This window comes from Coregonus clupeaformis, chromosome 8 (genome assembly GCF_020615455.1).
Source record: "Coregonus clupeaformis isolate EN_2021a chromosome 8, ASM2061545v1, whole genome shotgun sequence".
NCBI lineage: Eukaryota > Metazoa > Chordata > Actinopteri > Salmoniformes > Salmonidae > Coregonus > Coregonus clupeaformis.
The window spans coordinates 25,853,416-25,881,049 of record NC_059199.1 but is presented as its reverse complement, the minus strand read 5'-3'; the positions used below and the strand labels follow the sequence as shown (position 1 = coordinate 25,881,049).

General features: G+C 42.3%; 1 protein-coding gene across 2 annotated transcripts in view; it reads left to right on the top strand.

Moving 5' to 3' along the window:
• Positions 1 to 309: 309 nt before the first annotated feature.
• Positions 310 to 27,634, top strand: part of LOC121571446 (dolichyl-diphosphooligosaccharide--protein glycosyltransferase subunit STT3B) — a 95,004-nt gene continuing 67,679 nt past the window's right edge. For both annotated transcript variants that reach the window (XM_041882904.1, XM_041882905.1), the window contains exon 1: positions 310 to 796. In XM_041882904.1, the coding sequence (XP_041738838.1) occupies positions 537 to 796 (260 nt within the window). In that variant the 5' untranslated portion in view covers positions 310 to 536. The remainder of the gene's footprint in view (positions 797 to 27,634) is intronic.

Here is a 27,634-nt window from a genome sequence, read left to right as displayed (position 1 = left end):
TCTGTGCGCAGCTTGGCCAATATTTTAATCATTGTCAAATCCACACAGTAAATGATTAAATAAACCATAATTACTAATTTTTATCGGGATATAACAATTATATTGTAGCCACTATAATACATTTCCAGGGGTTTCAATGTTCTTATGTAGGTTGTGATATTCCATTGGTAAATAAATCGGTCTGTCAATGTAGTACTTGCGCGGGATTGGTTTTGAATATCCAACCGCTCAGCAGTCTTTGGCTCCGCCCTGTTGTATCTGTCGTTCTGTGAGAGGCTATCAGTGCTTCTTGTTGTCCCGCCCATTCCCTCCCATCTGCAATCAATCTGATGAAATGTTGCAGGAGCGTGCGGGATGTAATGGTGGTTGTCACTGACGAATGTGAATAAAAAGCCGGTGGACTTACAGCAAAGACAAGGAGAGAAAAGCACGTCAAAACCTTGGGAGCAGTACGGGAATAGAGGGAGATAGGGGAGCGTGGCAGGAGGGTGCTCACTACTCTTTCAAACACACCGACGCCGCAAACCACGCAGAATATGGCGGAGCAGCACACAGCCACGGACGGCAAGCATAAAGCTTCCCCGAATGCCGGGGGCTCGCTGCATGGTAACAGCCGACCAAACGCCGTGGGTGGAGGTGGGGGCAAAGGAGGCCTCTCTGGCGGACTGGCACAGCCAGCGGGGTGGCAGTCTTTACTCTCGTTTACTATTCTTTTTTTGGCCTGGTTGGCAGGCTTCAGTGCTAGACTTTTTGCAGTGATCCGGTTCGAGAGTATCATCCACGAGTTCGATCCATGGTAAGTAGTTAGCTATCTACAGTATTAGCTAGCTAGCCAAAGCTAACGTTGGTTGCGTTGCAGTCAAGATGATTGCTAATTAGAAGCGAGTCATTCTTGCTGCTGTTCTAGATGGGTTGATGCCTCGCTTCATTGACTGCATGGTAATGTCTCGATCTGTCTCCTTGACCTCATAATGCAGTTTTCGTAGCAAACTTTCATGCACAACTTCCCCGTTTGCAGAACTTTCCCTGCTTTCCCGAAGGGTCTTTGAAATATGATGAGTAACGTTAACTAGCTAGGTTATAACTAGCACAGGACAGGACAACCTACAAATCAACAATTTGTTCAGTGTTATGAATAGGCTGACAGATTGTTAGTCAGCTAGCTAAAATTAGCTAGGCAAGCAATGTCCTGAGGTCAGAACATCCTGGACATTTCCTCATGAGGAATAGGCATAGAACTGTATTGTTGTAGTCATTCACTCATTCATTTATTCACTAACTCGTCAAAGTTGGGTATCCTAGCCAAAGTCGAGGTTATCGTGGCTACTATTATTCCTCTCCCACACTAAGCACCAAGCTTTGCCTAGACTGTGTGTTGTCTGTATCAAGTACCTTCAAGTAGAGCTCCAGACGACTTCCTCAGCAAAATTGCAAGGAGCCTCAATGCAGAATTGCATTGAGTGAATCCCAAATGACACCCTATGGGCCCTGGTCAAAAGTAGTGCACTATATAGGGAAAAGGGTGCCATTTGGGATGGGTCCAATGCAACATAATTGCTGCCTTGGGTGGTCACATGGTTTCCCAGCCTTTCTGTAAGATAAATGGTTAGCTAGCTGTGTGATTTACTAGGTAACCAGAGGATGGTGGGAAGATCATTCACCCATCTATCAAGCTCTCTTCTGGACGTGTCTTATTTGATGCAGCAGATTTTTGTAAGTCTCTTGTTATTCTTAGAGTTCGATCATTCCGAACGTTCCTCAAATCAATTATTTAATGACATCAAGTTTGTGTTGAGCCTTGTTCTGTGTTTTTTTTAACATCCGAATGCTTGCGATCGATAAATCATCAAGTGTTTTACTTGACAGCGAGAACAGAATAGGCTACATGATGGCTATAAACACATTTCATGCTGATCTGAGGACTGATTTGGTCATCATGGTTGCCTGGATGCTATAATGCTGCTATTGATTTTGATTTTGGTTGAGCCTCTTCTCCAGTTATCTGAAGCTAACCATTATGTTGAACCATTATGTTGAACAAGCAGGCAATATGAAAATGCGAGATTGGCTTTATCAGCAGTATGCCAAGCTAATATTGAAATATGCAAACATTGTTCGTGATGGAACAGTGAGTGGCATGACAAGTTATTTTTAACCCCCCCCCCCCACACACACACACACACATCTTGTACTGTTGGAGAACAGTTGGGGCTATTACAGTAATTTTATATATATATAGTACATTTTATTTGGCTTATCTGGTCCGTAGGCTACCTGTTTAAAACACCAGGCAATCAGTGTCATGTTTTGTGTAGAAGCTCATGTATAATTTTTTTTATTGATTGGAGTTGCCAAAACATCCCTTGGTTCATTTAAACAAATACAGCACATCTCATTCGTCAAGTTGCTGCATTGACTGACTGAGGGGATTGCAAACACCGCATTGAGCTTACTGAAACTCAAACCACAAGGCACTGTCTGGTTTCCATCCTGCCTATTCTGTCAGAGGAGCGATGGGAGGGAAAGAGTCTCTGTCACAGAGATAATGAGCTGGATGTTCAGGAAGGGTTTAAGCACTGGGTTTCATCTGTGGTGATACACGCACACAAACAAACCCACCTCGAGGGTACCATAGGTGTGTCTCCTGGCCAAAGCCAAGGCTGGCGCTTGGAGCCTGAGCCGTAGATGGACGCTCGCTGCGTATCTCGATCACCTTTGATCTTGCAAACTGGCACTTTGCTCAAGGTGAGGAAGGGAGAGAAAGAAAGCCTGGTGGATTCTTTGCCAGGCAACCAGGTCCGTCTCTGTGCGATCTGAGGCTTAAGTTGATTAGGCTAACCCTCTATTGATCGGTAAAACAACAGGCGGCAATCCCTCATCTGCTAGGACCGATAAACCCAGATTATATGGGTGAATCACACAGGCCTTAGGCCACAGCTATACCCTTTCATTGCCCACCAGAATGAAGATCTCGTAGGTGGATTAAACTGAAGCAATACATGCTGAACTCTCTAGCTTCTCTCATGTTAGTGTATAGGCTAGCGGCAGAAGTAATCAGTGATAATTGGCATTACAAAGAGTAGCCTATAGCTCACGCTTCTAACACATACAATGGTAAGAAGTATCTATCTTTTGTCTTTGAAATGTACAATAAAGGCCAACAACGATGCTACATACTCCTTCGAAAGTGTTTAGTTATCCCCTATTGGATTTAAATGAGAATCATAATTAAAGATGCATTCCAATGCTCATGTATTTCTTATATGACATAGCCTAATGCAGAAGGATTTCTTTGACAAATGTATCATGCACATTTAATGGCCTCTGAGCTGTCTAGAGAACCTGTTTTCAAGGTCCCCTTTGGCAGCAGGCAATATGCCAAATGGAATTGCTGTTTCGTCAAGCTATTCTATCTCATTATTGGGTTAGTCTTCAATGTTTTGTAACTTGAACATGTATCAAAAGCAAATTACTTGAAGCAAGGAGAGTGCAACTCACTGTGAACACAGTTCCTCTAAAGCATTATGTGGTAAGGATCCAATTCTGATTATGTTTAACAGCGGCTTGGCTGATGAGTATCCCAAAACCTACGTTTATTCCCTACAGCATCTCAGTCGCCGCAATCTGTCCAACAGCTAATGAAATATGCAGTGCCCGATTACCTGCAGTGGAGAGGCAAACTTTGTAAAACAAAAATGTTCAGAGTCCCTGTAATGCATTGTTCGGAGCACACAGCACTGGGCATGAGGCTTGATTTGATTCGATGCCCGGCAATGAATTGGGCTTACCAGAGCTGTGGCTCTTCAGTTCCAATTGTGTTTAGCCTACATCATCAAATACAGGCAGAGGCCAGAATTGCATGTACCTCAGAAATGGTTAATTAACCAAGGGGAGAGATTTTTTTTAAAAATGTGTGTTAAAACAAACAAAAGCAGCATTTAAACAATGTACTCTGGATAGTGAGTGCTCATGTTGAAAGAATCTTTACCTCTTTAGTGTTCTTCGCATTGGATCACTCTACCCACCCTCTTGGAAGTGACTCATTGATTTAAAAATCACAGATTCATCCTGATGATAATTTAATTGACATGTAAAAAGGAACCTTTGTTGGGCTTGTATCGACACTCCTGTAGATGAAGACAGGCAGCTGTGTGATGAAGGCTCATGTAGCCAAGCGTTGAGACCCGTGAGATGAGACTAATCGCTGTGCAATTCTTTGAAGCACATTTTCAATGCCAAAGACAGTGTTCTGGCTTCAGTTAGACTCCAGTCCCCGGCATAACCGAATTCATATCACACCCAATACAGAAGGAACGACCACTTTTATTCTCCTATTGTCTTAAATCAAGGCCCTTGATGCTAAGCTCATGATTAACTTCCATTTCCCACGTACCCATGCCCAGGGGGCAGGGGCGGTGGGTGAGGCGATATGGCCGACGTGCGGTTGTGACAGATCCCTCCCTGGGCACCTGCAGCACGCATAGGAGCTAAGCTGGCAGGAAGGAGCTTGTAGCCCAGGGGAGCCACCGGGGAACACAATAAAAAGCTCTGCTGGTATATAAACAGTTGTTTGTTTTTGGGTTATTCCATTCACATATATACACTGCGGAATCTGTCAACCCACTACAAAGCACATGCATTTGTTGATTTCAGTCTCTACCTCAATTTCTGTCTCATTGAGTATAAGCCTCTTACTGTTTAAATTTTTTTTTTTTATGAATGTGAATAGTCTTCGAGCAGGTTTTGTGGAGTCGTTGCCATCTGCAGCCAAGAGCAAGCTTCTCCTATACGTACAACCCTCATTGCATTTCATGAGGATGGCTGAAGCTATGCGCAGCCTACATGGGGGTTGTGGTTGAGTTACTCGCACAGAATTGGCAATTGCTGACGTTCCCCCCATTCCTACCAAATTAAATATACATAGGCATACCTAATGGTGTGATTCTGAAAGTGTGCTACGGAGGCTGCCTATCGAGAGCCTCTTTCTGTCAACAACCCAGATGCCACGCAACGTCGCCGTGATGGAGGACGACAGTGCGCTGGAGTATTTGTTAATGTGATTAATTGCTTACCTCTAAGCCCACAGTGGCGTTAAATATCAGTCTCTGCCTGGAGAAGGCCAGCATCATGGGGTGAGGGAGATAAAGCCTTAATCTTTTAGAGGTCTCTGTGTGAGGCTGTTCTTGTTAGTTTATGCAGGGGGGGGATGTTGGTGAACTAGTGCAATGGGATAAAACTTATCGTTTGCAAAACATGTAGGGTAGTATTCTGCCGAAATCCCCAGGCTTGTTTTTATTTTCCACCCTCTCCCACGGACTACACACACTTGCTGGACTCTGGCTACCACTTTTAACTGACATTTAAACGGCTCACAATTGCTGTTCTCTGTCAGTTCTTTCTCCTGCTCTCTCTCTGTATAGTCTTCCTACCCACAGGAAGGGCTGTGACGGTAATTGAATAACCGTGTAACTGACGGTTATGGATGAAGACGTTTTAAATAGGCCTACATTCATTTTAGGATTGTTTTAGAAACTTTATTTTCATGTAGTTTAACTTTACCTCATAGTGGGAGTGTTTACTAATGATTTATAAGCAATTGTTTTGCTAACTTAGTCTGTCTAAATATTCTGCATGTCCTCTTTCCAACTGTCCTTTTGATGCTTGAGCAGCTCATCCCTAGATGCGTGGGGTGTAGAGCGCTGTAGGCTGTGGACTTTCTTTTATACAATGCACGTTTTCATTGCTTGCTAATAAATCGGTCTTTAAAAAAAGGTTGGATGTGTCTGACTTCATTAATTATTCAACAGCAGTCGACAAGGTGGTTCTGGCTCTGAGGCCTATAATGTGCTAATGTATCAAATGGACAATGGGCCAATCCTCTCCAGCCTGGCATGGTATAATTTGATACGGAATCTTTTCTTAATTTATAGACTAATCAACGCTGATCAGGCCCAGTCCTGGCCGATATGCCACCCTCGGCGAGACACAAATTACCACCCTATTAATCCCACAAAGTTGAATAGTGGCCTAGGCTATAGTGTCGCCCGCAATGCACTTTTAGTGACCTCATCGTAGACCGCTGCCCTGTTTTTTAGTGTAATTGACAGCGTGTCTTGACTGCAGTGGTGTGTGTGTGTGTGTATCCTCTCAGAATGATTGCTTAGTTTCGGTAGTGTGAGTGCACGCCTGGCTGTATATGTTACACTTCAGCTTTCGCCTCCCCCTCGCTTTGGCCTTGCATCTCGGTGAACAGAAACAGCAAGAATCTAGGGCATGAAAGTTGGTCAGAATCTAAGGGACCTAATCTGCTGATGTATAAGAAAAAAGAAACATGTCAACTTTGAGTTTGCGTTTGATATCTGGGATATTGCCTATCTCTCTGGGATGGACTTGAGGGGTGGAGGCCGGATGGTGCTAGAAACTCTGACAGCCAGCGGTCGAGGGGCAGAAGGGCACCTTCACTCCCTGACAAAAGACAGCAGGTTTGCTGTGGGAGAGCGCACCTTCATGGAGAGAGGGGGAAGGAAGCAGAGGGGAAAAAAGTAGTCTACAGCCATTGAACCAGTCTAAAGGAGGTAGTGGAGGAGCCAAAGAAAATAAATTGTCAATTTTTTTCATTGGGCAGGGAATCCAGTGGGAGTTATTTTCCGAAGTTATAAGATGAATATTGAATTTCTTGTAAGGCTGATGGGGTTGCCTAGTTGAAGCAGAGGTGCTTTAATAAGATCAACTGTTGAATCTATCTTGGCTGAGAAGTTAAAATAGCTGAGCGCTTGAGCGTGTTAAAGTTGTTTCCATCTTTCATCTATTTCCATATTAGCCTACAGCTCTTCTGTAACTTGTCCTTACAAACTTGCTAGTGGATGAGCTTTAGAGTGCTGTTTGCGTTTAAGGTAGCGTAACTGCAAGTAGTCGAAGGGCTGTGAAAGCAAGGATTATTGTGAAGGTTAGGCCATAGTTTCTCTTGTGTGTTGGAAGAATTATTTACTAGATGGCTGCTGGTCGGGAGCTGATTAGCTGGCATATTCTGTGACTGGTAGGCTTGGGCGATACCCCAGTATACAGTGGAAGCGGTATATTATAACAGAAATCTAAGATGTGTCAAATTATATCCAGCTCAGGGCTCTAGTTTTTTCCCAAATTCCTGGAAGAAATAAATGTTTGAGTGCAGTTACCCTTTAATTCAAGTGGCACCAGTTTGGTTAGCAATGTTTCTGTAGCGCTCGTGATTGTAGAGTGTGCAAAACTAATTGCTGTTGGATTGATGCAAATAATGATCATATCATTCTGCCAGGTAGGTATAGGCTACTTCGTAGTTAACATGTAATTGAGACTGGTTATGGAAAAGCCTTTCCATCTCTACCAGAAGGTTATCATTAACATCGTTGCTACAATTTCAAGACTGTTTTGGTGAAGTTTAGCCTTTAGTCTAGGCCCTACTAAGCTTTAGAAGTTTTCTTCGTATTCTCAGTCTAGAAACTCTCAACCTATCATACCCTCAATGTATTGAAAAACGTTTTGCAAAAAACATTGGTGTGTAAGAATATATACCCCGCTGACAAAGGTCATGAGTGCTGCAAAAGTGTTATTTTGTTAAATAAGATGGCCTGTGTCGATTTAGCTTAACTCAGCCAAAACGGATTCTGTTGCAGCATCATTGCCCTGTGCGCTAACGTGTTTGACAGCAGAGGTGAGTTTAACTTGATCAGTGTATAATTTCCTCAAAGGGCGTTCTAAACAATTTTGAAGAATGTACCGAAATGACAAACAAAGACAGCAGTAGCCTACATGTTTTCTAATTTCCCTTCATGATGTCATCCCCCGCATTTCTGCCAAACTGGAATGGTTTCCAAATAAACTGTCTCCTGAATTCCTTGGTATAAAACCCCATTGAAACATTAGTAATTACTCATTGTATGATACTTGATTACATAATCTCATCATGGCATATTTTAAAATGCACAATTTTCCCTGCTTTCCTTTTGCTGTTTGTTTGTGGCTCCCTCTGCCCCCCCAACCCTTATAAAAACAGCACTGCAATCAAAGGCTGAAAAGCCCTTGTGGCAGTATTATCTTCTCATCTCAAAGTTTTCATCCCAAGTGAAGCTGCGACCTTCAAAGCACATTTCCTGAGCCCCTGTTGTTGCGCTTGTTAGAGAGATCAAGGGAGATGTTCAAGACTTTGGCATGAACTCCTCTCAGATGAAGCCGGACCTCTTTCATTAAAAGTATTCCTCTGCTTCATTGGAATATATGAAGTAGCCTACATCATTAGGCACTTATATGCATTTTCTTTGACAGGGATGAGTGACTTCAGACTCTACATTTCCCTTTCAATAGAACAGAATGGTCTTTGCAATTACCATTGTCATTAGACTGTAATTTACTACGACTGCTTATCGTGACCTTGAAATATACTCTGATCTTATTGGCAGTAAAGTTCACTTTCTTCAGTCATGTTTGTTTTTGCACGTTCAGTCTGTTACTTTCAACATTCTCGGTCTTTCAAAAAAGGCTTTTTAACTATCCAAGTGAGTCGCCTCTTGAACTGTGATTTGACTGATGGCTGGGCCTCACTTCGTTTCATTCATTTAAAAGGAGATGAAATTGCTAAGCTACAGGACTGTTTTGCTAGCACAGACTGGAACATGTTCCGGGATTCTTCAGACAGCATTGAGGAGTACACCACATCAGTCACTGGCTTCATCAATAAGTGCATCGATGATGTCGTCCCCACAGTGACCGTACGTACATACCCCAACCAGAAGCCATGGATTACAGGAAACATCCGCACTGAGCTAAAGGGTAGAGCTGCCGCTTTCCAGGAACGGGACGCTAACCCGGACGCTTATAAGAAATCCCGCTATGCCCTCCGACGAACCATCAAACAGGCAAAGAGTCAATACAGGGCTAAGATTGAATCGTACTACACTGGCTCTGACGCTCGTCGGATGTGGCAGGGCTTGAAAACTATTACAGACTACAAAGGGAAGCACAGCCGCGAGCTGCCCAGTGACACAAGCCTACCAGACGAGCTAAACCACTTCTATGCTCGCTTCGAGGCAAGCAACACTGAAGCATGCATGAGAGCACCAGCTGTTCCGGATGACTATGTGATCACGCTCTCCGTAGCCGATGTGAGTAAGACTTTTAAGCAGGTCAACATTCACAAGGCCGCAGGGCCAGACGGATTACCAGGACGTGTACTCCGAGCATGTGCTGACCAACTGGCAAGTGTCTTCACTGACATTTTCAACATGTCCCTGACTGAGTCTGTAATACCAACATGTTTCAAGCAGACCACCATAGTCCCCGTGCCCAAGGACTCTAAGATAACCTGCCTAAATGACTACCGACCCGTAGCACTGACGTCTGTAGCCATGAAGTGCTTTGAAAGGCTGGTCATGGCTCACATCAACAGCATTATCCCAGAAACCCTAGACCCACTCCAATTTGCATACCGCCCCAACAGATCCACAGATGATGCAATCTCTATTGCACTCCACACTGCCCTTTCCCACCTGGACAAGAGGAACACCTACGTGAGAATGCTATTCATTGACTACAGCTCAGCATTCAACACCATAGTGCCCTCTAAACTCATCACTAAGCTAAGGATCCTGGGACTAAACACCTCCCTCTGCAACTGGATCCTGGACTTCCTGACGGGCCGCCCCCAGGTGGTAAGGGTAGGTAACAACACATCTGCCACACTGATCCTCAACACGGGGGCCCCTCAGGGGGTGCGTGCTCAGTCCCCCTCCTGTACTCTCTGTTCACCCATGACTGCATGGCCAGGCACGACTCCAACACCATCATTAAGTTTGCCGACGACACAACAGTGGTAGGCCTGATCACCGACAACGATGAGACAGCCTATAGGGAGGAGGTCAGAGACCTGGCCGTGTGGTGCCAGGACAACAACCTCTCCCTCAACGTGACCAAGACAAAGGAGATGATTGTGGACTACAGGGAAAAAAAAGAGGACTGAGCACGCCCCCATTCTCATCGACGGGGCTGTAGTGGAACAGGTTGAGAGCTTCAAGTTCCTTGGTGTCCACATCACCAACGAACTATCATGGTCCAAGCACACCAAGACAGTCGTGAAGAGGGCACGACAAAGCCTATTCCCCCTCAGGAGACTGAAAAGATTTGGCATGGGTCCTCAGATCCTCAAAAAATTATACAGCTGCACCATTGAGAGCATCCTGACTGGTTGCATCACCGCCTGGTATGGCAACTGCTTGGCCGCCGACCGCAAGGCACTACAGAGGGTAGTGCGTACGGCCCAGTACATCACTGGGGCCAAGCTTCCTGCCATCCAGGACCTCTATACCAGGCGGTGTCAGAGGAAGGCCCTCAAAATTGTCAAAGACTCCAGCCACCCTAGTCATAGACTGTTCTCCCTGCTACCGCACGGCAAGCGGTACCGGAGTGCCAAGTCTAGGTCCAAAAGACTTCTCAACAGCTTCTACCCCCAAGCCATAAGACTCCTGAACAGCTAATCATGGCTACCCGGACTATTTGCACTGCCCCCGCACCCCATCCTTTTTACGCTGCTGCTACTCTGTTAATTATTTATGCATAGTCACTTTAACTCTACCCACATGTACATATTACTTCAACTAGCCGGTGCCCCCGCACACTGACTCTGCACCGGTACCCCCCTGTATATATAGCCTCCCTACTGTTATTTTATTTTACTTCTGCTCTTTTTTTCTCAATACTTTTTTTTGTTGTTTTATTTTTACTTTTTTTGTTAAAAATAAATGCACTGTTGGTTAAGGGCTGTAAGTAAGCATTTCACTGTAATGTCTGCACCTGTTGTATTCGGCGCATGTGACCAATAACTTTTGATTTGATTTGAAATTGTAAAGCCGCTTTATTGCTCAGTCACCTGTCATCCTACTGGATTCTGAGAACCCTGTCGGCCTGACAGCCCTTCCGCTGTAGATGAAAACAAGTGTCTGGCAGCTTTTATTAGACCTCTGTGCCCTGTTACATACCGAGGTGTGTGTGTGCATTTGTCTGAGCTTGGCCTGAAAACACCCACAGACCAGGCACCTACAGTCAGTGACTGCCAACGGGATCCCCCAAAAAAGGGGGCGTGAAACTGTCTCACACTGGTGTAAATCAAATTGCTTTGTCTTTCTCTGCCATGGTAAGACCCCCAATAAAATGTAATTTTTAATAAGACACTTAGATGATGACTTATAGTTTTACTTATACTAAATTCTCTTCGAAATTGGAAAGAGAGGGAGGAAAAGCTAGTTGAAGGCCTGACATTTTGGCCTTATTAGAGGAAAAGGAAGACCGGAATGACACTCAGACATGATTGTCAGTGAGAATGCCTAAATGGCATCTTGGTGTCATTTTCCCTTTGTATGGGGCTGTGTGTTGAGCAGTGTTAATTTTGGCACTTTTCTTTTGTCTTAGTCATTTTTACTAAAATATCATTAAGTCTTAGTCACATTTTTGTCAGTTGAGTAATGATTTAGTCTAGTTATTGTCAAAATTACGAAAACAGTGGGCCATTTTAGTCAACTAAATGCCCTTTCATTTTAGTCATCACATTTGTATTGCCTAATTAACCTATAAATCACTGACTTCCATGTGCACAAACACACAGCCTTGTCCTACCAAAATATATTTCTGAATAACATCATTTTCTCTTCCCAACAGCATACATATGATAAACATACTGTATATAATAATTAGCTAGCCATGTACATTCCTAATTCAGCCTATATAGATATTGCACATTATATACAAAACACATACACTCCCAAGCGCAGAGCGAGGGAGTAGCACAATCACCAGATGGTGCCAAAAGGTAGTATGATTTGCACCTCCGTCACTCGGAGGGTCATTGCCATTTGTTATCAACGTTCCACAGACGCCGCAGCCAAATTGGTGTCCAAAAGTATACTGAACAAAAATATAAACGCAATGTGTAAATTGTTGGTCCCATGTTTCATGACCTGAAATAAACGATCCCAGACATTTTCCATATGCACAAAAAGCTTATTTCTCTCAAATTTTGTGCACAAACTTGTTTACATCCCTGTTAGTGAGCATTTCTCCTTTACTAAGATAATCCATCCACCTTACAGGTGTGGCATATCAAGAAGCTGATTAAACAGAATGATCATTACACAGGTGCACCTTGTGCTGGGGACAATAAAAGGCCACTAAAATGTGCGGTTTTGTCACAAAACACAATGCTACAGATGTCTCAAGTTTTGAGGGAGCGTGCAATTGGCATGCTGACTGCAGGAATGTCCACCAGAGCTATTGTCAGAGAATTGAATGTTAATTTCTCTACCATAAGCCGCCTCGAACGTCGTTTCAGAGAATTTGGCAGTACGTCCAACTGGCCTCACAACCGCAGACCGTGTTACCTCGCCAGTGCAGGACCTCCACATCCGGCTTCTTCACCTGCAGGATCGTCTGAGACCAGCCACCCAGACAGCTGATAAAACTGAGGAGTATTTCTGTCTGTAAAAAGCTATTTTGAGGGGAAAAACTCATTCTGATTGGCTGGGCCTGGCTCCCCAGTGGGTGGGCTTATGCCCTCCCAGGCCCAACCATGCCTGCGCCCCTGCCCAGTCGTGAAATCCATAGATTAGGGCCTAATGAATTTATTTCAATTGACTGCTTTCCTTATATGAACTGTAACTCCGTAAAATTGTTGCATGTTGTGTTTTTATTTTTGTTCAGTGTAGAATGGCAGCTAAGGACTTTGAACAGGAGCTAATCACTGTTTCACCCAGTGATGTAGTGGAGTCCCTACATCTTGAGTCTGACTCGAGTCCCAAGTCCCCTGTGCTCGAGTCAAAGTCTGAGTCACGAGTCCTTATGGCTGAGTCCTGGTCCAAGTGCTCAAGCCTGAGTCACTGGGTCCTCATTAACGCAAAATAAAGTTATTTAGCCATTCATATATAGTTTAGTGGCGAGGAATTTGGTCAATAAATTGTTTGCTATCCCTTTTTCTTTCTCTCTGTGCCACAAAATGTTTGCGTATAGGCTACTGGTAATGTTACCAGGGCCACATTCAGTTGTAAAACATTCTCGAACGTTGCAGATGGAAATGCCATGTCAGAGGCATGTTTGTTCTACATAGCATATTTCAATTTGAACGTTCCAAAACGTTGCATCCTGCTGAACGCGCCCCAGGTTGTTAGCTATTACTAGCTAATGAGGTAACGTGACTGAACAAGGTGTAGCCTAAACAAATGGTTAACGGTCCGGTCCACAAGTAGCCTAGTTTTAGATCGGCTCACGATATGCTTTATGAATGTCAAATGCAGCTGGCCAATACACGATAGAAAAAAAAAAAACGTAGCACCGGTATTATGGTTAATATCCTTTGACTGGTAAGGGCTAGAATCAAGACATTTTCTCTAAAGAAAAGAGGGAGACTTGGCTAGGAAGTGGGAGGGTTGAGCGAGTTTACAAATTCAAAGATGGCCTAATTTTCTATACTCAATGAAGAGGAAAAAAACACACCGTTTTACTATTAAATTCAATACTATTGTTTTTAATTTAGTAAAGCAGCTTGTTTCTTAGCTACCCTTTGCCTGGTTAACTAGAAGTCTGGTGGTGATTGGTTAGCTACGGGGAAGCAAGATTCGCCTGCACAATGTGTATAGCCGGAGCGGAGCCTGTCTGCCCACACTCCTCGCTTAATCCCCCGCAGCGCACTAGCTGATGTAGGTTGTGTGTCGGGTGTGGCGTGTCCTTCCCACTGCTGAACAGACCTGCGCTGTGCATCTGTGCTGCTAATATTAGTGTTTCTCACTGAAATGCTCTCAATCTCTCCAAAAACTCTTGTCCAGTCCACTTAGTAGCCAGAGAATTTTGTCTCGTTTTAGTCAACTGAAATGAAAATTCATTTTCTGGGTCTATTTAGTTATTGTCTCTTCATTTACCAATGAAAAATAGGTGTTGGACAAATATTTTAGTCACTATTTTTGTTGAAGAAATTAACACTGGTGTGGAGTGGATTGTTGGCCGTGTTTTTGTCCATCAGCTTTTAGACTCGTGTCAATCCCCTAAGGCAAGGTTGTCGAACTCATTTTGTGGACCGGAATGAATGGGCTCGCGGGCCGTATGTTTGACACCCCTGCCCCTTTAGCTTTTCAAACTCTCCGAATATGCAGGCTGACTAATGTTCTAGTCACTTGCTAGTTAGCTAGCCAGCCAACTTCAGTGAACGGTCACATCAAACATTGCACCTGGAATGACCGTAAACAAGACTCATTTTCATTTGTTTTGATATATCCATATCCAGATTTCGCCTGGCTCCAAAAAAAAAAAAGAATCTTGTCGAGACACCGTTCACTATGTATGGTACAGGGTGGATCGCGATCCTAAAGTGAAACAGTTTCAGAGGTCGGACAGGCAGACGGCAAGGCTTTTAGTAATTGTCAATTGTCATTGTCATTTAGCCTCTGGTGCAGCAATAACTGATGGTCTGTTATCTCAGTGGTTGAAGGAGTTTACTGGGTACCTTTTGAGGACTGTTAGCTCTCATTTTAGGTAGGCCTATTTATTGCTTATCAGACTAACAACATTGTTTTTGCATAGGGATGTTGCACCCAGTCAGTGATATATTAGGGTAGGATGAATCATTAATGATGGGTGGACAATGTGCTGAAATAAATGCCCTCCATCCCTGTGGATCCACTGTAGAGTAAGGGCCAGTCAGGGCCCCATGTACATGCCCATGCTTTGACAGTCAGGGTTTCTCATATTCAGCCAAAGATGGGTCTAGCACATAGTGGTTTCTCCTTCATTGAGCACATACTGGAACCTCCTGCAGCACAGAGTGATAGAACAATCTTTAATTTCTGCAGTGATGACACTGTGCTGTGGATGCTGAAGCATGTCTGGGGTGATATTTAATTTGAGGGGAAACAAAAGGCCAATTTTCTTCCCCCTCCTGGAAATTAGAGCAGCAATTTAAGGCCAAATCTTACTAATTATTCATGCACAGTCACATCCAGTAAAACGGATTGGATCTTTATGTATTTTACAAAGTCTACTACCCCCTGTAGTTGTTTGTGTCCTGCATTGGTTACTCATTAAATTGTAACGATTATTAAAAAGAGCCTGTACATCAAACAAATGCTACTCTACATAGCACATGGATGTCTTATCCATGTCTAAGCAGAGGCAGACCCCTTTCTAGCCCAGTCAGAATACAGTCACTATCACCTTCCAGCTTGTACAAATGGGCCTGAAATGGCAGTTGGTTGCCTAGGTCTTTTGAAGAGTTTGAACATCACAGACCTTATTTGGGAGAGGCAAGGGAATTGTTGTGCTAGTGGAGCCAAATCAATTGAGCAATTTGTGAGCATTTCTCTCCATTTGATTTAGCCTAATGTCCTTCAATCCATATTCAAATGCAGAGTCATGTCCTCACTCAACAGTTTGTGCACTCATTTCCCACATAGCACTCTCAATGGCTTTTAATTGTTGAGACGTTGTTTGCTTTCTGTCAGTTGCACGTTAAGATCTATAGTCGGGTAGAAACTTTTGAGAGGGAGAGAATAATGTACTCCATTGGGAGCACTCTGTCAAATTAGATTTATGTAGTTGCTCAGTATTCAGCGAGCATTTGCGCTGTCTGCTAATTATAAACGCCTCAGTCAATAATTCCTTATTGTACTCTAAACAAAATATTTGCTTCCATAACAATTGCCAAGGTCAGTCAGTCATGTTATTTCCCTAGTCTTTTATCTCTGGTTAAAAGTGCCACCGATGGTTGTGGCTAGGAACAATTAAGTACGGCGGAGAGCTGTTGAGCCTTAAGATTGAGAATGCTAAGAATCTCAAGCGTCATTGTCTGGTAAAGGTGAAGATTGGATAAAAACAAAGGTATAATCCCACACATTACTATGCTGAGTTTCTCTCCCTCTTAACCATCAAGGATGTTTTGTGTCATAAAGAGAAATAATAGCTACTTTCAACCTGTTGACTGAAACGAGTCAGGAGTGTTATAGGATATAAGCTGTATTGACAGTTTTATAATGCTGCACAAACAATGATAGAAGTCGGTGGTACTATGGTTGGGTGGCATCCAGATTTTCATATCGTCATACCGTCCTTCTCTCATCCCAGGATTTACAGTATTACTGCTTAGTACACAAGGGGGCGCAAAAAAATTCAAAAAGCCCATTGGGTGTCTATTACCAGAATGCTAACAAAATTTGCACAAGTAATAGCAAATTTCCATGGCGGCTTCTAGCTAAATATGCTAACGAGCGCAAACGAAAAATGAACAAATTGCAAAGACAGACAACCCAGCTCATAAAGTTATAGGTAGGAGCTACCGTATGTCATTTTTGGTGAGTTTGGACATTTTATAAGCGAATGTGAACGAGAGACATTGTGTAAATGAACAAAGTTTTGACACATGCTTGTCTGAAGGAAGAACAGTACTGGCTCTGGAGCAGCATATGTACACGCTGTGTCTGTGTGGAGTCTGGAGTCGCTAGGGCAACGGGCCTGCCTGCTCTGCTCAGAGAAGAGGGGGGAGGAGCAGACAGACCCAGAACCGAGAGGAGAAAAACGCAAGAAACTCAAGATGGCAGTGGCAGCTGTACAGATTTCTCAAACACAGCAGAAAGTGACCACTATAGGAAACCTCGACTCCACCTTATTAATTCAGCCACTTACTTAGATAACTAGCCAGTTAAACTTAGGGGTCTCGTTAACGCAGACTTCTGTTTGTCATGCAGAACAAAAAAACGCATAAGAAATATCTTGCTGCGTTTTGTAAACTCAGGTCTAAAGTGCTTCTATTGTAATTTCTGCTCGGCATCAGACAAATGTTGTGCTTCAGTTGCACTTCTCCACTTGGATGAGAATTCACGAACCAGCATTCTATCAGCAGAAAGCGCTCAGACTTATGTAGCTACTTTTCTCCTGTGCTTTTCGCTGTAGAATGGTAAAATGCAAGATTAACTTTAAGCAAAACGTTAGGCAATGTAGCTGGCTACATTCTTTCTATGATAAACATTAGAAATAAGATGGCCATGCATGGTTATTGCAAGAAATACCTTGCTTTTTCATTGTAAGCTCATTTACTTGTGCGGCTGCCAGCCAAATAGCGTTGCTCTTCTGTCATCTGTTGTCAATCTGCCGAACATGTGGCACTAATGTATTTTCTGTGAAGGAAAACTATAGTTGCACGCCCCTGATCACTCTATTGAAGCAGAAATACTGACTTTCAATATAAAACGTCACCCCTGTCAATATACAGCTGGACTCACCTTCTGCTACTTTCTCCTGTTGTGCTATTTGCAAACAAACACGTGACTGGCTCAACTGTTCTGGGGAACTAGGGTAAGCTTCAAAATGTAAAATAATGTGACCGTTGACATGAACACGATCTGCTTTATCTCCTAACATATTGCACAATTTGACTGCAGGTATTTACTTAAGTAGCTCCAAATATATAAAAATGTATTTAAAAAAGGTAAAATAAAAAATAGTTTCAACGGTATTGAAAAACCATCCTGTAGCTATTTCCAAATACCCCGGTATACGGTGTGTATATATACGATATACCACCCAAGCCTAGGTGCTACTGTATGGAAGTATTCATTCAGATGGGAATCTCTTATTGTGAAATGCTGATATACTGCAGACTTTTTTGACATTTTGTCTTAAGTAGGCCTAATAAGAGTATCAAGTAGCTACCGTATGTACCGATATCTACAGTTGAAGTCGGAAGTTTACATACACCTTAGCCAAATACATTTAAACTGTTTTTCACAATTCCTGACATTTTAATCCTAGTAAAAATTCCCTGTCAGTTAGGATCACCACTTTATTTTAAGAATGTGAAATGTCAGAATAATAGTAGAGTGATTTTATTTCAGCTTTTATTTATTTCATCACATTCCCAGTGGGTCAGAAGTTTACATACACTCAATTAGTATTTGGTAGCATTGCCTTTAAATGGTTTAACTTGAAATTGTTTAACTTGGGTCAAACGTTTCGGGTAGCCTTCCACAAGCTTCCCACAATAAGTTGGTTGAATTTTGGCCCATTCCATTTTCCTTCCTCATGATGCCATCTATTTTGTGAAGTGCACCAGTCCCTCTGCAGCAAAGCACCCCCACAGCATGATGCTGCCACCCCCATGCTTCACGGTTGGGATGGTGTTCTTTGGCTTTCAAGGTACCCCCTTTTTCCTCCAAACATAACGATGGTCATTATGGCCTAACAGTTCTATTTTTGTTTCCTCAGACCAGAGGACATTTCTCCAAAAAGTACAATCATTGTCCCCATGTGCAGTTGCAAACCATAGTCTGGCTTTTTTATGGCGGTTTTGGAGCAGTGGCTTCTTCCTTGCTGAGCGGCCTTTCAGGTTATGTCGATATAGGACTTGTTTTACTGTGGATATAGATACTTTTGTACCTGTTTCCTCCAGCATCTTCACAAGGTCCTTTGCTGTTGTTCTGGGATTGATTTGCACCAAAGTACGTTCATCTCTAGGAGACAGAACGTGTCTCCTTCCTGAGCGGTATGACGTCTGCGTGGTCCCATGGTGTTTGTACTTGCGTACTATTGTTTGTACAGATGGATGTGTTATCTTCAGGCGTTTGTAAATTGCTCCCAAGGATGAACCAGACTTGTGGAGGTCTACAATTCTTTTTCTGAGGTCTTGGCTGATTTCTTTTGATTTTCCCATGATGTCAAGCAAAGAGGCACTGAGTTTCAAGGTAGGCCTTGAAATACATCCACAGGTACACCTCCAATTGACTCAAATGATGTCAATTAGCCTATCAGAAGCTTCTAAAGCCATGACATAATTTTCTGGAATTTTCCAAGCTGTTTAAAGGCACAGTCAACTTAGTGTATGTAAACTTCTGACCCACTTGAATTGTGATACAGTGAATTATAAGTGAAATAATCTGTCTGTAAACAATTGTTGGAAAAATTACTTGTGTCATGCACAAAGTATATGTCCTAACCGACTTGCCAAAACTATAGTTTGTTAACAAGAAATGTGTGGAGTGGTTGAAAAACGAGTTTTAATGACTCCAACCTAAGTGTATGTAAACTTCCAACTTCAACTGTAAGTTACCAAACCTATGGTTGCCTGGCTGGCTGTTGTGATACAGTGAATTATAAGTGAAATAATCTGTCTGTAAACAATTGTTGGAAAAATTACTTGTCCTAACTGACTTGCCAAAACTATAGTTTGTTAACAAGAAGTTTGTGGAGTGGTTGAAAAACAAGTTTTAATGACTCCAACCTAAGTGTATGTAAACTTCCGACTTCAACTGTAAGTCTTAGGCGACAATTAGGCTCATTTGCGTCTGCCGTCTGCGAGAAGATCAGGCAGGGTAGACTCAGTGAAATGATGTTGCCATGAGCAGCACCATAGATATTGAGATGAGTGAGATGCCAGACTTCGCTCTTAGTGACACACAGTATCTGTGCATGTGCACGGGTTTACAGCGTGTTAGACAAGGGCACCAAAACAAAGGAGAAGTTGAGCCTCGCGCTTCAACGCTCTTAGTATTTGCAGAAATTGACCCACTATGCTGTTTACTTAATGCATCTTTCTTTAAAGGGAAATGTTCAACTTATGCTGAACAAAAATATAAACACAACATGTAAAGTGTTGGTCCCATGTTTCATGAGCTGAAATAAAATATCCCAGAAATTTTCCATACACACAAAGCTTATTTCTCTCCAATTTTGAGCACACATGTATTTACCTCCCTGTTGGTGATAATTTCGCCTTTGCCAAGATAATCCATCCACCTGACAGGTGTGGCATATCAAGAAGCTGATTAAACAGCATGATCACTACACAGGTGCACCTTGTGCTGGGGACAATAAAAGGTCACTCTAAAATGAGCAGTTTTATCACACAACACCATGAATTTGGCAGTACGTCCAACCAGCCTCACAGCCATAGACCACATGTAACAACTCCACTCCATCTGAGACCAGCCACCCGGACAGTATAACCATATACAATTTCAGTAGCACATACTGTATGTCTTAGAGCTGGGCTCGCCAACCATGTTCCTGGAGAGCTACTTCTCTGTAGGTTTTCAGTCCAACCCTAATCTAGTGCACCTGATTCTGATAATTAGCTGGTTGATAAACTGAATCAGATTACTTGTAACTGGGGTTGGAGTGAAAATCTACAGGAGGGTGTCTCTCCAGTTACAGGGTTGGAGAGCCCTGTCTTAGAGTGATGGACTGTGCCATCCCCACGGCCTACGCAATGGATTAGTCCACTGAGACCGGCGCGAATCAGACGGGTGTTTCGTGTGCCATGAAAAAATCTGTCGACCAACAGCCTATCGTCCAAACAATCAACCAGTCGACTAAATGGGGACAGCCCTAATATGTACCATACGAAGATGCTTGAGATTAACATGGCAAATACAGGCAATCTAATTAGTGTGATATTAGATATTGCGAAATATTAAAAAGGTTCACGTTTGTTCGTACCACAGTTTGTTTGGAAGTCTGTGCCTGACTGCGCTGGTTGGCCCACTTGGATGTCATGCTCCATAATTCTATTAATCGCCCACTTGATTAATTCGTCTGTGCGATTTAATTTCAACCATATATTTTAATTTACTCTTATTCAGATCCTTGTTAAGCCTTAACGACTCCGTTACATTGAACTCAAAGTTTGGTGTCTGGAGTCTTTGCCAGCCTCTAAGGGAGGATCAGCACTCACACGTTCCTCTTAAGTTTAATCATGCTAGTTAAGCTAAAAAATTGCCTCAAAGTTTACATTATTTTAATTTTTCACACTCTTGACAGAACTGAAATATCTTAGATTTGTTACTTTGCTATTTCCAGTCCCCCTGGACTACCTTGTCATCTTAATCCTTAGCCTCATTATTAGTAGGCACATTGGCGGAGGGAAAAGTTTTAGCCCCACAGATGGCCCGTGCCCCGCTTGACTCATTCACAGAGATATACAGTCAAGGGAAAATGGTGTTGAGGCCAGGAAAGATGGGGATTTATGCCTGTAAAGTCTCCCCTCAGAAGGATGAATCATCTCCCTTCAGCAGAGTAGAGACACCCCCCTCCATTTGCCCATTATCGCACAACTATAGAATGTAGTAGCAGCCGTGTGTTTGGAAATAATGATGACGGGTTGAGGGTGTACAGAGAGTGTAATTACCGGGACCCTGGCTGTAAATTCTCTGACCCCAGGATTGTGGAATTTGTGGTGCTCCTCTCATCCGGATATGGTCTCTCTGGGCCAATGATAACTTGTTTCAATGGTAACTTAACTGTCTCTGATTAGCGAGTTTGCCAGGGACCGAGCGCTCCACTCGCTGTAAAGTGTGTACTATCTTGACTGGTGCTTTATTGACCGCCTGGTTGATGTTTGAGCCAATGAGGCATGTGTCCTTACAGACGGTCTTTGCTATCGGTCTCAGTGACTCCAGAACCCCTAGGGTAGGATAGTCATTCTAATGTACGGCGGTATGATAATGATGCTTTGTCTGTGTGGAAATAATTACATTTTGGCAGACTAGCCTAATTGTGCACAGCTGTATTTAACACCATATTTTACATTTTACTCCACATATTAGGCTTACAGGTTTGAAATAAAGCTCTTTCTCCGAACATCCACCACTTTTTTAAATTAGATTTTTTTTTATTACTCTAAACAAAAATATAAATGCAACATGTAAAGTGTTGGTCCCATGTTTAATGAGCTGAAATAAAACATCCCCGAAATTTTCCATAGGCATAAAAATATTATTTCTGTCCAATTTTGTGCACAAATTTGTTTACATCCCTGTTGGTGAGCATTTCTCCTTAGCCAACATAATCCATCCACCTGACAGGTGTGGCATATCAAGAAACTGATTAAACAGCATGATAATTACACAGGTGCACCTTGTGCTGGGGATGATAAAAGGCCACTCCAAAATGTGCAGTTTTGTCACACAACACAATGCCACAGATGTCTCAAGTTTTGAGGGAGCGTGCAATTGGCATGCTGACTGCAGGAATGTCCACCAGAGCTGTTGCCAGAGAATTTAATGTTCATTTCTCTACCATAAGCCGCCTCCAACGTCGTTTTAGAGAATATAGCAGTATGTCCAACCAGCCTCACAACTGCATACAATGTTTTACCACGCCAGCCCAGGACCTCCACATCATCCATCTCAAGGAAGAGCATATGCATGCTCGTCGTCCTCACCAGGGCCTTGACCTGACTGTAGTTCGGTGTTGTAACTGACTTCATTTGGCAAATGCTCACCTTCGATGGCCACTGGAATGCTGGAGACGAGTGCTCTTCATGGATGAATCCCGGATTCAACTATACCGGGCAGACGGCGTGTATGGTGTTGTGTGGGCTAGTGGTTTGTTGATGTCAACGTTGTGAACAGAGTGCCCCATGGTGGCTGTGGGGTTATGGTATGGGCAGAAATAAGCTACGGACAACGAACACAATTGCATTTTATCGATGGCAATTTGAATGCACAAAGATACCGTGACGTAATCCTGAGGCCCATTGTCGTGCCGTTCATCCGCTGTCATCACCTCATGTTTCAGCATGATAATGCACTGCCCCATGTCGGAAGGATCTGTACTCAATTCCTTCAAGCTGAAAATGTCCCAGTTCTTCCATGGCCGGCATACTCACCAGACAATGTCACCCATTGAGCATGTTTGGGATGCTCTGGATCGACGTGTACGACAGCGTGTTCCAGTTCCCGCCAATATCCAGCAACTTCGCACAGCTATTGACGAGTGGGACAACATTCCACAGGACACAATGAACAGCCTGATCATCTCTATGCGAAGGAGCTATCGCGCTGCATGAGGCAAATGGTGGTCACACCAGATACTGACTGGTCTTCTGATCCATGCCCCTACCTTTTTTCTAAGGTATCTGTGACCAACAGATGCATATCTGTATTCCCAGTCATGTGAAATCCATAGATTAGGGCCTAATTAAATTATTTCAATTGACTGATTTTCTTATATGAACTGTAACTCAGTAAAATCTTTGAAATTGTTGCATGTTTATATTTTTGTTCAGTATAGACAAACATCTTATCTACCTTGCCCACCTTAGCCATTTTATTATTTGTGTACTTGTTTTTTACCGCGTTGTTAAACATCTGCTAATCTGTGTACCAATAAACGTTGATTTGACCATGTCAGCATGAGAAAGGTGAGTAAGAGGTGAAACCGATGTCTGATTTTAAAAGCTTTAGGTATTTGGGAAGCTGCCCTCAGTTAAGCCGCAACGCAGGTGGTTCAGCCAGAAGCTTCAGAATGTAATATTGTGTGTATGTGTGGTGTGGTGGGGGGTCAGCAGATCCAAGCTTTGCCAGCATGCTCTGAAAGCTTAAGGCCTTTTCTACTGACTTACACCTTCAGACAGAGCGCACCCGGTCAACCTCCCACTGAAGTCAAGTTCTGATAAACTGACACATCAGAAGAAGACTGAACGAGGAGGAATTTCATGCATAATTGTGTTTTTGGGTGGTAGAACCAGAAGAGTCAGAGATATGAAGTCATCATGAGCAGGCAGTTTTTTTTACCTAATTGGAGAACGAGGATGAATACTGGGAGATGTTGTTTGCCTATTCATTGAGGCGTCATAAGGTATTCAACGTGGTGATTTTAAATATGATTGTAATTACCACTGCTGTTGTCCTCACAGTTGTTGATATGTCACATTGATTAGCGAGCAGTTATGACAGGACGCTCTTTGTCAAAGGTAACTTCACATCTCTGAGCATTCACTTTACGGCCGGGACGATACCAGTATTGCGATACTCGTTAGTATCGCGACAAGGAAATAAAACCAGAAGCGAATTTGACTTCTTTAGGAAAACAGCCCTAATGTCGGAAACAAACATTGTTATCCAGAGTCACATTTATTTGTTTTCCAAGCTAAAGCACACAAGTTACATACAGCAGGTTTTTTAAAGGACCAAAGAGTTTGGTCTGCTTCGTGTTTTCATTTCAAAATAATGCGATACTGTTATCGTCACAGCCCTAATTCACTTGTGACTGTTTTCCATGGCTGTCCTCAATGCCATGCCTAATAATATGTAATAGAAACAGCGTGTTTGATAGAGGAGCCCAGTTTTCTTCCCTCTGGACTCCTTGGGGCGATATCAAATCGGCATCTCTTTTTTTATCACCACATGATGATCGGTTTTGTTGTGTAGTCCAATTATTGAGGACAAACAGCACAATTTGTCTAACACTTGGGGTCATTTAAAGATCCAGTCCATTAAAGAAATTGGAGGCCCCTTACACTTCAGTGTAAAATCTAGCAAAATGTATAGCGCATAGAATTAAAAAGGTATTGTGGACATTATTCATCCTAATCAGACAGGTTTTTTACATGGACAATACATTGGAGATAATATAAGGCAAGTACTGGAAACAATAGAACACTATGAAAAATCTGGAAAACCAGGCCTGCTATTCATAGCTGACTTTTTGAAAAGGATTTTGATAAAGTATGACTGGAGTTTATATATAAATGCCTGGAATATTTCAATTTTGGAGAATCTCTATATAAAATGGGTTAAAATCATGTATAGTAACCCTAGGTGTAAAATTAGTAAATAAGGGCTATTTCTCACTGTCGGAGTAAAACAAGGTTGTCCACTATCGGCATATCTATTTATTATGGGCATCGAAATGTTAGCAATTAAAATCAGATCCAACAATAATAGCAAGGGATTAGAAATCCAGGGCTTAAAAACAAAGGTGTCATTGTACGCTGGCCCCGTGTAGCTCAGTTGGTAGAGCATGGCGCTTGCAACTCCAGGGTTGTGGGTTCGTTTCCCACGGGGGGCCAGTATGAAAATGTATGCACTCACTAACTAAGTCGCTCTGGATAAGAGCGTCTGCTAAATGACTAAAATGTAAATGTAATGATTGATGTTTTCTCTTAAGTCCACAACTTGGATCGCTCTACAGCCTCATAGAGGAACTAGATACATTTTCTAACCTCTGGATTACAACCAAATTATGATAAGCGTACTATATATTACGTATTGATCACTAAATAATACAACTTTTACATTACCGTGTAGTTTACCAATACAATGGTCTGATGATAATGTGGATATACTCGGTATACATATCCCAAAAGAAATAAATGAGCTCACTCCAATACATTTTAATAGAAAGTTAGCAAAAATAGGGAAGATCTTGCTACCATGGAAAGGTAAATACCTGTCTATTTCTGGAAAAATCACCCTGATTTTAACTCTTTATTAATATCCCAGTTTACTTATTTGCTTATGCTCTTGCCTACACCTAACGAACAGTTTTTTAAATTATATGAGAAACATATTCAATTTTATTTGGAACGGCAAGCCAGACAAAATTTTAACAGGCCTATTTATATAATGATTATGAATTCGGAGTGCAGAAATGATTAAATATTAAAACTTTAGACTTCTCACTAAAGGCTTCAGACATACAAAAGTTATACTTAAATCCAAACTGGTTCTCTAGCAAATTAGTAAGAATGTCTCACCCTATGTTCAAGAATACGTTTTTCCCTTTATTCAGATTACAACCTCTCACTTTCAGTTATTTGAAAAGGAAATAATCTCCCAAATATCATTATTTCTAAAACAAGCCATAGAAAGTTGGTTGCAATTTCAATTTCATCCACCAGAAACAACAGAACAAATAATACAACAAATATTGTGGTTAAACTCAAATATAGTAATTGATTTTTTTTTTTACTGTAAAAAAAAAAGATCATCTTCGTAAATTATATCATAGGTAGAACTGGTGGAGTTATGCATGCAGCTAACAAAAACATATGGAAATGTCTTCTCTACCCAAAATTACAACCAAATAATTGCAGCATTACCGCAAAAATTGGAAGAGGAAAGTGGAAGGCGGAAAAAATAAGGAACTTGTCTGCCGGCCCAGCATTAAAGACCATAATTGGTTAAAAGAAATTGTGATAATAAAAAAACTATACCAGTTTCATTTAAGGACCAAAAAATGGACAGCCATGCAATATAGATTGCAAAATAGTTGGGAAGAGAATTTTGATGTACCGATTCCATGGCAAAGGGTTTATGAACTGATATGCAAAACGGCGCCGGATTCAAAATTTGGGATTTTTCCATTTAAATTATTATACAGAATTGTTGCAACCAATATAATGTTATATGGGGGATACAACCTTCCCAGCTCTGCAGATTTTGCTGCGAAGAGACAGAATCATTAGATCATTTGTTTTGGTACTGTCCATATGTAGCTTGTTTTTGGTCACAGGTCCAGGAATGGCTGAAGAATTGCAATATTTACCTGAAGCTAACCCTGCAGATAGCACTACTGGGTGATCTGAAAAGTCAGTCAATCGATCAATAATGTAATACTTTTAGCAACAAAAAAAATATCAATTTACAATCTGTAGAAACAATGAGAATAGAAAGGTTCAGAACTTTTGTGAAACAGCACAGTTGAAAAAGATATGACAAATAGAAATCCAATATAGATGGTGTTAAGAGATAGATGGGAGGTGTTGAATGGAGCTGAAGGATGGGACTAATAACGACTAATAACAACAACATAACTAATGTAAAACATACTGTGTCCGTAAAATGTTCATAGGTTAAGAACTTTTGTGAAAAAGCACAGTTTGAAAGATATACAGTGGGGAGAACAAGTATTTGATACACTGCCGATTTTGCAGGTTTTCCTACTTACAAAGCATGTAGAGGTCTGTAATTTTTATCATAGGTACACTTCAACTGTGAGAGACGGAATCTAAAACAAAAATCCAGAAAATCACATTGTATGATTTTTAAGTAATTAATTTGCATTTTATTGCATGACATAAGTATTTGATCACCTACCAACCAGTAAGAATTCCGGCTCTCACAGACCTGTTAGTTTTTCTTTAAGAAGCCCTCTTGTTCTCCACTCATTACCTGTATTAACTGCACCTGTTTGAACTCGTTACCTGTATAAAAGACACCTGTCCACACACTCAAACAGACTCCAACATCTCCACAATGGCCAAGACCAGAGAGCTGTGTAAGGGCATCAGGGATACAATTGTAGACCTGCACAAGGCTGGGATGGGCTACAGGACAATAGGCAAGCAGCTTGGTGAGAAGGCAACAACTGTTGGCGCAATTATTAGAAAATGGAAGAAGTTCAAGATGACGGTCAATCACCCTCGGTCTGGGGCTCCATGCAAGATCTCACCTCGTGGTGCATCAATGATCATGAGGAAGGTGAGGGATCAGCCCAGAACTACACGGCAGGACCTGGTCAATGACCTGAAGAGAGCTGGGACCACAGTCTCAAAGAAAACCATTAGTAACACACTACGCCGTCATGGATTAAAATCCTGCAGCGCACGCAAGGTCCCCCTGCTCAAGCCAGCGCATGTTCAGGCCCATCTGAAGTTTGCCAATGACCATCTGGATGATCCAGAGGAGGAATGGGAGAAGGTCTTGTGGTCTGATGAGACAAAAATAGAGCTTTTTGGTCTAAACTCCACTCGCCATGTTTGGAGGAAGAAGGATGAGTACAACCCCAAGAACACCATCCCAACCGTGAAGCATGGAGGTGGAAACACTTTTCTGAAAAGGGGACAGGACGACTGCAC